The sequence below is a fragment of the Mus caroli genome, unplaced genomic scaffold, assembly GCF_978045245.1.
Source record: "Mus caroli unplaced genomic scaffold, Mus_caroli_1 scaffold_8, whole genome shotgun sequence".
NCBI lineage: Eukaryota > Metazoa > Chordata > Mammalia > Rodentia > Muridae > Mus > Mus caroli.
Genome location: NW_028227263.1, coordinates 25,851,738 through 25,864,938, shown reverse-complemented (window position 1 = coordinate 25,864,938; position 13,201 = coordinate 25,851,738). Strand labels below are relative to the sequence as shown.

The 13,201-nt window shown below is 41.7% G+C and overlaps 1 protein-coding gene across 3 annotated transcripts in view; it reads right to left on the bottom strand.

Moving 5' to 3' along the window:
- Dnah3 (dynein axonemal heavy chain 3) overlaps positions 1-13,201 on the bottom strand; it is a 164,187-nt gene that overhangs the window by 77,163 nt on the left and 73,823 nt on the right. For all 3 annotated transcript variants that reach the window (XM_085841357.1, XM_021168736.3, XM_085841358.1), the window contains 7 exons: positions 12,612-12,831; positions 11,446-11,580; positions 8,254-8,365; positions 5,865-6,106; positions 4,329-4,429; positions 3,113-3,218; positions 621-750 (listed from right to left, as the gene is read on the bottom strand). In XM_085841357.1, the coding sequence (XP_085697483.1) occupies positions 621-750; positions 3,113-3,218; positions 4,329-4,429; positions 5,865-6,106; positions 8,254-8,365; positions 11,446-11,580; positions 12,612-12,831 (1,046 nt within the window). The remainder of the gene's footprint in view (positions 1-620; positions 751-3,112; positions 3,219-4,328; positions 4,430-5,864; positions 6,107-8,253; positions 8,366-11,445; positions 11,581-12,611; positions 12,832-13,201) is intronic.

Genomic DNA, 13,201 nt, shown 5'->3' with positions numbered 1-13,201 from the left:
TGTGTGTGTGTGTGCTTGTGCATGAAGGTTAACCTTGGGTGTTGTTCCTTAGGTACCATTCACCTTGTTTTTGAGGTAGGGTCTCTCATAGTCCTTGAAAGTGCTGACTTTGCTAGTCTGACTGGCCAGCGAAACCCAAGGAATCCATCTGTGCTGGGATATCAAACATGTACCACCACACCTGATCTTTTAATGTAGTTTCTGGGAGTTAAACTCCAAGCTATTGTGATAAGCATTTTTTTGAGTTAGCACTGAGTAAGCTATCTCCGCCGCCCCCATAACTTTCTTAACAAATGAAAACTTATCTATTTTTCCAAGTAGATTTTCAGAGGAACATCCAAATGTGTCATCTAAATCTCTGTGTGGAGGAGAGGCTCAAGAATCCTCTGTGTGTACGAGGAACGTTAGGTGGGAGAAGGAAGGATGCGGTAAACTTTGTGCAATCACAAACCAATATGAGACAAAACACATGGTCCTTTCCATAACCTCCACCTGCAAAGCACTCTTGCTTTGGATAGACTTCAGGTCCCACAGAAACTCAAGAGGAAGAAAAGAGGAATGAGAGTGAAATCATGGGCCAAGACATACCCAGTGTAGACTAAGAATCATGGGTCACTTACCAAGCAGGGAGGAGTACAGCCGCATCATTGAGAAGGCAAGGTGGATGGGAGATGTTTGCACCACAAATTTGCAATGGAGCCGACTAAAGTCCAGACAGGGCTGCACAAGCCACGTGAACATGTCCTCAACCTGAGAGGAGAAAGCTTTGTGAGACTGTGGAGACAAAGAGCTTGACCCACCTCAAAGGCTGGAGAGGCCGATGCAATTGTTGGCTACCTTTGAGTGCTGTTTCAAAATTTACATGCTTCCAATTTGGGGTTTTGATCCTTTCCTGGGTTAGCCATGTGATGCCCTCTCAGGATGCAGGGCTACAGCAGTGAGTGGTGGCTCCCCAACTGTCACATAACCACCAGGGCAAGAAGAGAATTCTTTATAGTGTGCTGTGATGCTAACCCATGGTATTTGGTACTTTAGATAGACTAAATGCATTTTAAAAAAAATTTATTAGGTATTTTCCTTATTTACATTTCCAATGCTACCCCAAAAGTCCCCCATACCCTCCTCCCAACCCCCTACCCACCCACTCCCACTTTTTGGCCCTGGCATTCCCCTGTACTGGGGCATATAAAGTTTGCAAGTCCAATGGGCCTCTCTTTCCAGTGATGGCCAACTAGGCCATCTTTTGATACATATGCAGCTAGAGTCAAGAGCTCCGGGGTACTGGTTAGTTCATAATGTTGTTCCACCTATAGGGTTGCAGATCCCTTTAGCTCCTTGGGTATGACTAAATGCATTTTTAAACTTATGCTATTTTCAATGTGCAGTGAGTTTCCATTGTAAATGGAAGGGCATCTGTATTCGTTTAGTGAACAAATATTTATTGGGTATTTACTGGTTGCATTGTGGCCAAAATGGTTGGGATGAATAGTAGAGAAGACAGACTCAACTCCTGCTAGGAGGAGGAGAGACAGACAATGAGCAAAGAACCAAGTATGTTACAGGCTGCAGAAAGTATCATAAGGAAACAAAAACATTAAGTGGTGAATAACAGGAAGGGCCTAAAATAAGTCATGGAAGGCTTCTTGGAGGAGGAAACAATGTTTCCCTGCTGTGGCAGTGGGAGTGGTACCCAGGAGACTGCAAGTGCTTGAGCCACACTGCCCAGCAAGGAGATTATGGGACCCAATGACAAAGGTCTGACTTAGGCAAGATATCTAAATGGGAAATAAAAGGCACAGGTGCTTTGAGGTTGCAAAATCTGGGCTTTGTAGGAATGGAAACAAGAAATGATGATCCAGGAATGAGAATGGGCTAGAGAGGGAGTCAATAGGCAGCAGAGACAGGCAAGGCTAGACAACAGTGGATCACAGGCTTCAATAAGGGGTCTGAAGTCATGATAGAGTCCACAGGGACTTGATGGGTATGAGGTCTTGGTAGCTGCCAGTGTGTGTGTGTGTGTGTGTGTGTGTGTGTGTGTGTGTGTGTGTGTTATATAAATGCATGTGGTCATATATATTATATATGGATATGAATGGGGGCAGACATGGGATTGTCTGTCCTATATAATCCTTCAGAGTATTCCATAGTGGGACAAAATTCAACCCTTGGCTTCTTTCACAGGTGTCTCCTAAGGACTTCAACAAAGAAAGACAAGAGGCACTGTAAATACAGGATCTCCCTCCTGGATTCCCTGGCCTGACAGTGTAGTCAGCTACCTATGTAGCCTGAGCTTTCCTACTTCTGGTATACTGATTTGTTAATTTATATGTGTATGGTATGGATACATATATGCAGATACATGTCATAGTGTTTGGGCATGTGGAGGCCAGAGGTCAATCTGGATGTCTTCTTTAGTCATATTCTCTCTCTCTCTCTCTCTCTCTCTCTCTCTCTCTCTCTCTCTCTCTCTAAAAGATAGGGTCTCTCCCCGAGCACAGCTCACCAATTTGGCTAGAAAGGCTAGCTGGCAAACCCCAGAAATTCTCCTTTCTCCTTGTCTCTGGCACTGGGATTATAGTTGTATGTCATGGTATCCACTGTTCATTATTTTTTTTAACATGGTTCTAGGGATTGAACTCAGGTCCCCAAGCTTAACAGCAAGCATTTTTACCAAAAGAACTATCTTTCCGACTCTCCTTTCTTAGGATGGGAGGAAGGGAAATGTGATTCTCATTTGTCGCACCATTTGTGGGGTGACAGCACAAAGAAGCATGGTTCTTTTAAGGGGTTGTCTCTATAACTGCAGCTATACATATTTCTGCTAGTGGGATGGTAGAGTAAAAAACAACATCATGGTCACCATCAAGACTGTCCTTGGCTCTGGTATTCTCCACGGGGGAGGGTGGAACAAGAAGAGATAGATTATACCATGTCATCCCCACTACATGAAGAAGAAAGTTAAAAATATCAGGCATCCTAGGACAACATAATGAGACTGTTGGGGAAGATAGAGGGATGATGAAGGTAGAGGTGGGCCTGCGCTAGGTCCGTGGAAGGGGGATGGAATTAATGATGGGAGTCATGTGATGAAAGGGATGTCCCAGAGTCTTACCAGTTCTGTGTGCTCCTTAGTGAGACAGCGGGGCAAAGTATCCATGTATGAGTCCTTCAAGGGCTTCCAGCCCAGCTGGTGGGCCTCCATGTAGATCATCCCACACCTGGAGGCATAAACAATTGGGTTTTGTGTGTGCTTGCTCATTACTAACACTGGCTGACGTTTGTTGGCACCAGCATGGCCATGTAATATTCTAGGCTTTATGGATTTTGACAATAGACTTTATCCAGCTACATGACCCTTCTCATCTTATTTCCCTAGGTTAACCAAGTGCTTAATCACCCTTTCCATGTAGAGAATAGTGCCAGGAATCTTGACTTCTTTCCTTATTAGTCATAAGCACTCTATATGCTCATAAAGTACAAATATGTGTGTGCATATACACGTATGTACATGCAGTTTAAATCTGAGTATTCCCTATAGCATCATATTTTGAATGTTGTTCCCCAGCTGGTGGTGCTATCTGAAGGATATATAGGTCACTAAGGAGAGGAGGGCCTTGGAAGGTTATAGCCCCACCCTTGGTCCCTGCCCTACTCTACTTCCACGATATCAGTGAACAACCCGCAACCACACATTTCTGCTATTATGATAAGAACTGTTCCACCTTTCCTTTTAGCCGTGACAGACTGAAAGCCTACAGACTGTAAGCTAAAATAGTCCCTCCCTCCTCCTCTCCCTTTATTTAAATTTTACTTTTATTTTTAATTATGTGTATTGTGTGTATGTGTGTGTGGGGGGAGGGTATGCTACATGTATGCAGGAGGCCAAAGAGGCCAGGAGAGTGTATTGTGTCCCCTGGATATAGGCAGTTGTAAGTTAGGAACTGAACTCAGGTCATTTGGTAGGGGAACAAGTTCTTGCCATCAATGAGGGGCTCCAATCCAGCCCCTTCCTTGTAAGCTGCTTCTTTCTCTCTTTCTATTCTCTCTTTCTATTCTCTTTCTTTCTTCTTTCTTCTCTCTTTTTCTCTTTCTGTCTCTTTCTCTTTCTCTCTTTCTTTCTTTCTTTTCCTTCTCTTTTTTCTTTTCCTACTCTTCCTTCCTTTCTTTTTCTCTTCCTCCTCATTCTTCTCCTCCCTCTCCTTCCCCCACTTCCTCATCCTCTTTCTCCTCTTCCTCTTCCTGTTTAGTTTTTCTTTATTTTATTTTTCCCTTCATGTTCAAGCATGTGCACCCATATGAACACAGGCATACCAAACACATCAGCTCACCTGCTCACAGTGGCGGGGGAGGCCTGCTCCAGATCTGCTGGCTCAAAGATTAGACTCATCTTGGAGCTCATTTGAATGATCTCTCCACTCATTAAGCATAGCTGTAAGTGTAAGGTTTGGGGGAGAACAAGATTAGATTCTCCACCCATTAACTACAGCTGAAAGTACAGGGATGGGGAGCAAGCTAAAATTCCATCTACAAATGAAGGGTCACAGTGGAGACAAAATGAACTCAGTGGAACCTACACATATGTGTTAAGCACCCACTATGTGTCAGGCATCATTCTGAGTGCACAGGATAAAGCAGACAATAATTTCCATCTTCCTTGGGTCTACATTCTGCCAAAAGGAGGAAGGCTATAGGCAAGGTGTAGCGTGATATAAGTGTTCTAGAGAGAGAGACGGAGAGAAAAAGGCTTGAGGACTGCTGTCATGGCAGAAAAACTTGTCATTTTAGGGAAAGAGTATCTGGCCTCACAGTGAATTGCAACCTGGGATAATATTGAGACATTATTAATGCTTATGAAGAAATTTGATCTTTCTTTGTATTACCACAAAATTGTTGTTGTTATTGTTATTTCACATTCTACTTTGAGAAAGATCTCACTATACTGCCCATCCTAGCTTTGAGATCTCTCTTCAGTCCATGCAGATCCCTGTCTCAATTCTCCTGAGTAGCTGGGATCGTGGGTCAGTGCCACTAGGCCTAACTTCACATAGAATTTAGTCGCTTATCTTCACGGGCATATCTTCTGCCTAGTTTGACTGCTCAAGTTTCTGAGAAACTGCTGATTTTGAACCTCCCACAATGACTAGCCCACAGCTGGAATGAGAAGAATTACTCCTTAAATCCCTCTTGGGATGGAGTGAGAGACCACTAGAGGTTGTCTTGTTTGACAGGCATATCCCTGAGGCAGGCAGTGAAGATGAACATGTGAGCCTCAGAACATCCACTCATGACACAACCTGCCACTTGGCAACATAGACTCAAGTAAGGCATTTTAATCCTAGGACAAAACTAGAGCCCTTAGTCACTCAGGGGAGATTGAATGCCAGATACCCATGGTTCATCCAATTTTGTGGTTAAAAAATTCTGTGTATTCCTTGGCCCATGCCACTGTATGTGTCCCCAGAGAGGTCACAGCTATTGTAGGACTGATGCCCCACCAGTTTATATCATCTCTAAATAAATAAAATAGACTCACACCAGTGACTTAGCTTGACTTATTTATTAGACTCTATGACTCTGCCTAAAATTTTCATACCTTTTGTTTCTTTGTGGTGCTGGAGACAGAACCTTGGCCTTATGAGGTAAGTGCCCTGTTACTGAGCTACATCCCCAATCCTTTCTACTTATAATTTTATTCTCAAATCTTACTAACTGTAAGTACAAATTGAATCATAATTAGTGAACTAATAATGATTTTTGTGAGGGACATTTATGCTAGGTAACAAGTCCATGACTTTGTAAAGTTTTGATTATTCATGAGTTAATTTTTAATCCACCCACAAATAAGTGATAGGCTTGGTAGCTACCTTTTTATTGTCATCCAGGACAGTGTTCATATTTTCAATCCAAACAGCATCTACTGGTCCATCAAATATAATCCATTTGCGGTCATCAGTTATGGAAGACGCTTGCTCCCGGAAAGCATTGGCCAGGACACCATCTGTCCACTCATGGCTCACAGCATCAAAGCAGCCATACAGTTGCCCCATTGTGATAGCCTTGGGGTTGATGATCTTGAACTCCACAGCAAACTCTTCCATCTGGTTGGCTGGGTGAGAAAGTCCAACCCATTACAAAGGCTTTGGTGAGATCAGGCATTAAACAAAACACTACCAACTTGGTGAACCAGCAGTCTAAGGAGATTCTATAAAATGACACCTGGTCCTTATAAAGATTGGGGTAGCTGAATAGATTAGGCCTTTTGACTGGACTCAAGTGGACTCACTATCTGGGTCTGAGTTAGATACTCTGCATGTATTTCATGGTTGGGTAGCTTAGTGTTCTCACAGGACAGACCACTGTGGCAGTGAGGGCATCTCTGACCCTCTTGGATGCACTTAAGACCCTCTTCCTCCTCCTGGTTTGCCTCGAGGGTTTGTGCATGGTTTTCTTGTAACTTGTTAGGCCATGTTCACTGGATCCTTGAGAGGCCAGCTCTTTTATATCAAGGGCTATGGAGGAGGAGGAGTGAATATGATAGAGACAAGAGGTGGGGAGGGGAACATGGAGGAATGGAGAGAGGAGAGACTGTACTCAGCATTTAATGTATGAGAGAAAAATGAATAAAATAAATTTAATAATGGAAAATTAAAAAAAAAAGATTAGGCCTTTTGTTGTGTGTTATCACAACCCACCAAAAAAGTATTTGTAACCATATTTTCTTCTGAGTCTTATTTCAAACTAGGTAAATGTCAGATTCATAATTAAAGAAACCTACTTTGTCTGAGAAGAGCTCAAACATTAAAGAAAGGAACCAGCATTTCACCAGCTCTTCTTATGTGCCTGGAATCACAGCTACACTTGGCTCTAGCCTGGGATGATAAAACCCCTGATAGGTGAAATGATTCTGGGAAATAATCACTGCGTTTCTCCATCCAAAGGAGAGTCTAAATGACTAAGTCAAGCTAAGTCACTGATGTGAGTCTATTTTATTCATTTAGAGATGATATAAACTGGTGGGGATCAGTCCTACAATAGCTGTGACCTCTCTGGGGATACACATAGTGGTATGGGTCAAGTCATACACAGGGTATTCTTAAAGTTAAAACAGTAAAGTTTATTAGAAAATGGTTTTACCTAGGTGGGGTGGGTACATACCCAAGTCTCAGCACTTGGGAGACTAAGGCAGGAGGATCATGTATTTTAAAACCAGCCTGGGCTACAATAGTGAGCTTCTGTCTAAAAAATAAAATAATAGTTTCAAACTCCAAAACAAGTAATAAGGAAAAGCAAAAAAAATTTTTTTTAGACAAAGTCTCTATTTTTTAGATCTGGCTCTCCTGAAACTCACTATGTAGACCTGGATAGTTTTGAATTCACAGAGATCTGCCTGCTTCTGCTTTCTGGGGCCTGGGATTAAAGGAATGTACCACCATGCCTGGCAAGAAAACATTTTAAAATGGAACCTAGGTTCTCTGGAAGAGCAACAATCACTCTTAACCACTGGGGCATTTCTTCAGCCCTCTAACCCCCAAAACAATTTTAATTTAAGTTCTTGTCTAAACTCATGTGCAGCATAGGCATGCGTTTAAGAATTACGTGTTGGCGTATTATATAGAAACAAACATACAAATGGAAGAAAAGAAACCTAGACTGTTTATTTAGTGGTGAACATAGATTCTGTTGGCTGACTACCTACAATGTTCCATGTATCTATCTACATAATCTAATTCTCAAATCAATCCCATCCTAGAGCTGGGAAAAGAGAGGAGACGACATTAAGTTACTTTCCTAAGTTTAAGTGTTTATTCCAAAGATGAGCTCTCATCCTCTACTCTAGGAAGAAGGGAGACAAGGAGGAAGGGAAGAGAAGAGAAGTGAAGTATGGGAAGAGGAAGCTTGTATGGGAAGAACACAAGGAAAGGAAAGGAAGCATGTATCTGTTTTGTTTTTAAACTGATTTTGTTTAAGTCAACAACAGTTGAGCTATTCTCCTTGGGGAACCACAGGGAAAGCCACCGTTGAGCATTTAATGGTATTGTTCCAGCCTCCACACCATGCACAGCAAACCCATTGTTGGAAGACCCTGTGTCCCAGCCTTTATTTTCTACCTGCAGACGTTTGTGTGCTGTGCTCTGCTTTTAATGTATATATCAACACCCAGGTTGACAAAGCTCATAGTTGGCGTTGTCTCCACCAAGTCAGGTAACTGTGCAGGAAGTCCTGACCTCCCTAAAGCAGAGGGGCAAGCTTTACCTGCATGTAAATCACCCAGAGCTGCAGCCAGAACTTTATAAGCTGATGTCTTGCCACCCATTGGATCTCCAACAATCATGTAGCCATGTCTTACCAGCATCATCTCATAGATCTGGGAAGAGAAGTCATACAGGGAGTCAATTCTGGTGCACTGCCCTGTACTACAAGTGAGAGGTTAATGAAGGGCAGATATCAGGTTCTCAGGGTCGCATTAACTATCATAAGCTGAAGCCCTTTTAGTGGTCTATTGTTAGATACACCTTAGATTGCCTAGGACATAAGGTACTATTTGTTCTTCTTCTATCTAGATGCTAATTCTCATGTGATTACTCAGATGACCCCATTGAGTGTATCTGACCTCTAAAGGAAGGAGAAAACCAACTTTCCAAAATTGTCTTCTGACTTCATCACTTGTGCCTATAAACACTTAGTGAAAAAAATTTAAAAATTAAAGGTTTAGCTTATACGAAATAATTGTATGTATTTTTGGGTACACTATAATCATTTGATACATTTAAAGAACTATATTGATCAAATCAGGGTAATTACATTTCTATCTTCCAAGATAATGATTATTTTTATGAACTCACTATAATTAAAAAGTAGATGGTGGCCACTAGAGGCAGGAAAGGAAGGAGAGGAGTTGGGGGATAGAGAGACATTAGATTCCTGACACCCCAAAAATTAGGTTGGAAGAATTAGCTGTAGAATTCTATAGTGGATAGGGCAACTATGATTCACAATACTTTATTTCTTAAAAAATATATTTACATGTATACCCATATTCATAATTTATTAGAGATGGCATTTACCTTTAAAGAGAGAAAGGCAATAGGAATCATTTTAGCAACCTGCATTTTTTTTTATTGGAGGTCTATGTACTGTTCTGACCTGAATGGAGCTCTCAGCTGATGAAAACTATTTCCAGAGTCAGGCTCCAACATATCAATAGCATTCCATGTAACTCCAGCCCTTAAGTACTGTCGTGGTTTGAACAAGAATGTCCTCAATAGTCTAAGGCATTTGAACACTTGGTTCTCAGCTGACGTCGTTGATTGGGGAGGTTTTAAGTGTGACCTTGCTGGAAGAAGTATGACACCCAGGATGGCTTTGAGAGCTTAGAGACTCTTAGGGCCCATTGCTGAGACGTGAGTTCCTGCTTCCTTGTCCTGTTGCCAGGCCTGCTGCCTACTGCTTTAACTCTCTGCCATGACAGATTCTCATCCATCAGGAATTGTTAAGCTACTTCTTCTACCAGTTGCTTTATCACATCAACAGAAAAGGAACTAATTCATGTATCAACAGCAGTTTTCATAAAAGCCCATTTTTAAAAACTATTTCCTGATCTTTTCTTTTCCTGTGACAAGCAGCTCATAATATTTAAAATAAAAAATACTCCAGTCATTTTTATTTACATGAAAAAAATTCCCTTTAGACTGTGAGCCCCTCAGAGAAAAGTGACACATGAAGCTTTTTATCTTAAAGGTCTAGTTCTTGTTATTTTTTTTTTCACCTTGGAGATGAGTGATGAGAAGAACCAAGGAAGGTGATGGTTATGGGGGTGGTGGAGGGAGAGAAAAATACACACTGGCAAACATTGATTGAGTATCTACTGCATGCCAGGCACTGATCTGGGTAGTATGGTCAGAGAAAGAACAAAACAGTAAATTCCCAACCATCAAGAAAGCTTTATGCTCAAGTATGTTTGAGAGACATTTATAGTGAATAGAGGTGAAAATAGGACAGAAGGCATCCCTGACTTGGTGGCCTCCAGCCTTCGTGAAAATGGCTGTGAAGATAGCAAGATACAAAAAGGCAAGTAATTCTGGGTATCTTTGTTTTGAGGATATAACTTTATGTTTTTAGAATCGGCACTAAAGTACATCAACTTTTGCCTGTATGTCTGCAAATAGTTTGAAAGGCATTGAAAGCAAGATCGATGGATGAATAGATTGACGGGTAAGTGGATATATGGTGGAATAGGTGAATGACTGGGTGGATGTATGGATGAGTGAATATGTGCTTGGGTAGACGAATTGATGATAATGGGTGAGAAAGTAATAAAGCAAAATATTCATTGTAAAATCTAGGCGGATAGGGGATATTTATTCATAACTCCACTTTTTTGAAGTTTAATAGATTTCATAATAAAATATAAGAAATTAAAGCGCATGCCTAGTTAAAAGGATAGGCCACATATAAAATTAAAAAGAGAGAGCTAGATTCAATATCAGGTTAAATGAAATATATATAAATATATATAAATTAGTTCACCTGATGATATACTGGGGAGAAAAATTATTGGTGCAAGTCAGTCTGACCTCAAAGTCTGAAGGTTTGGGTCCTACCTTGACCTTTTCGTCAATGAATATCCTAACTTTGAGAAATGACAAAGCAGATGAAGCTGGTGATGACTGAGGAGACACAAACATAGCACCATGCACCGTCTAGTGCTTTCTATGCATGTGTGCTCTCTGAGAAATCACTCTATAGGGACGCTTCTTGTCCTTCCATTGTACAGGTGAAGAAATTGAGGCCCGGAGAGGTGAAATAATCTGCCTTAGACCCCACAGAAGGATCTTACAGTAGTGAGATTTGAACCTGGGTCTACACTAATCCCAAATCTAGTTCTTCTCTGAACCTCACTGCTTTTGTGGGATCTAGATTAGTTGGTATTTATAAGTCTCTTTGACTCTATGTGACTCAGATCTGAGTGTGCAGTTCGGCCACAGTTCATTGAATTTATTACTGTAAGTCGTAAGTCAGCTTTGCATGGAGGGAAACACTTCAACTAGCATGAAGCTTTATGGAAGCTCTGTAAGGTCAGGCTGTATAGACTTGTGCTTTCTGTCAGAAAAGCTCAGTGTAACCACAAAGTTTTCCCCAAGAAAGATGACCAGAGAAAAAGTGCTGGTGTTTATCTTATTTTGCTTTGTTGTTGGTACTGTTTTGAGATTACAAATGTACCTCCTGCGGTTCACACATGTCACCATTGCATGCTTAGGTACAACGTTGCATCCTACCCTTTATCTTGTAGAAGCAAAGGCTGATGGCACAATAGACTGTCAAGTGGGTCTTTTATCTCCCTTGCTACTCAGATTTTGATGGTTGCTGTTAGGTCAGCTCACATCTGCCCTAGGTCTTTCTAGTTCCTGACTCCAGCAGACCCCAACTTGGGCAGAGGAAACTAACCTGGATAATCTTCCCAATGAACCAGGGCACTGGCTGCAACTTCATTTTTCTGATGTTGTTGTTCAGTGCTTCCAGGAAAACTTCATAGTCTGGCTTTGGAAGAACAACTCCAGGAAATAGATCTGAGATAATTCCCTGTAATACAATAATTCAAGAGAAATGGGATGTGGTGGGGATACCTGTTAGGTTGGTTAGTTCACCTTCTCTTAAAAGGAGATCTACAAACAGAAGAAATGTTAGAAAATTTGCAACACTTATTTTTTTCCTGGACTGAAAATCACAAATGCCAAGTCCGTGAAACACGATTCCCCTCCCAAATAGTTTTAGAAGCCAGAGAGATTTAACAGGGCCACAGTGCTGTTTGCTGGTCATGCCACAAACTAATGAGATGGACAATTCCTGGCTATATGGCACTCACAGCCTGATAAAGAAGATAGGCCTTAAGTTAGTTATAAAAGAAACTAATTCCATTAGATAAAAACCATGGCTCAGATCTAAAGCAAATAGTGAAAAAAAAAATTTTATCAAAATTTGGACCTAAATATGGCCTTTTTTTTTTACTATTATTAACATGAAGGGGGTGGGCAAAAGGTGTGTTAGGGAAGACTAGGTCATTAAACTGCTTGTTGTGCAAGCATTAGGGCCTGATTTGAATCCTGAACACTCATACAAAAAGTGGTGCCAGTAATCCCAGCTCTGGGAAGGCAGAGGCTGATGGGGTCTTTGAGCTTACTGGGCAGTCATTGTAGCTGGTTTGGTTAGCTCCAGGTTCAGTGCAAGACATGACCTCAACAACAACAAAAAGAGGTGGAAGGTCACTCGTGGTGGCTTGTGCCTTGAATCCCAGGACTTGGGAGGCAGATGCAGGCAGATCTTTGTGAGACTGAGGCTAGCATGTTCTACATAGCAAGTTCTAGGCCAGCCAGAGCCTACATAATGAGAATCTGTCTTTAAAAAGTAAAGGAGAGCAATAGACAATGGTAGCTGAGCTATCTGCATACACCAACTTGGGTGTCTGCATGCACCAACACACACACCCTCAAAAGCGGGATGGCTAGGATGAGAAAGGGTGCCAGGAGGAGGAAGGTGTGGGGAGGTGCTGAAGAAAATCTTTTATTCTCTGAAGTTGAGCCCGGGTTCCTGGACAAGGCCCCCAGACAGCATACCTGAAACAGGGGGACATCTTGAGCCAAGAACTTGGCCAGGTTGACATCCAGCAAGGCCCGGAGCAGCAGAACACTCTCATTCTCCTCAGGGTACTTAAGCTTCAGATTGCCTGCAGCTGTGAGCACAGACTTGACAGCCCGCATGCCATAGTCATAGTGATGTTGGGATGAGAGTTGCTCAGAGCACAGGCGGTAGGTGGCAACAATCTTCTGGGCAAGACTGTACAAGGGCAAAGACGTGACTTAGGTCCTCATTGAAGCCCCTTCAGAAACTACACTTGCCCATGGTTTTAGTGAGCAAGTCTTTTTACCAGAATCACCATAATGAACAAACTCTCATTCAAAGATAGGATGAAAGCAAGCAAGGCATATATATCTAACATACATTCTAAATGAAGTCACATTATGTGCTCCGTGTGTGTACATGTGCAGACATACACACACTTGAAACAATGGATCAAAGTATTAACTGTGTCAGTCACTGAAGAGCAAAAGTAAGGTTTACTGGGGGACATTTACCTTCTCCACAATATTGTGACATCACAATATTGTTTGATATCCTGTTTGTATTTTAATACAAGAATAATAAT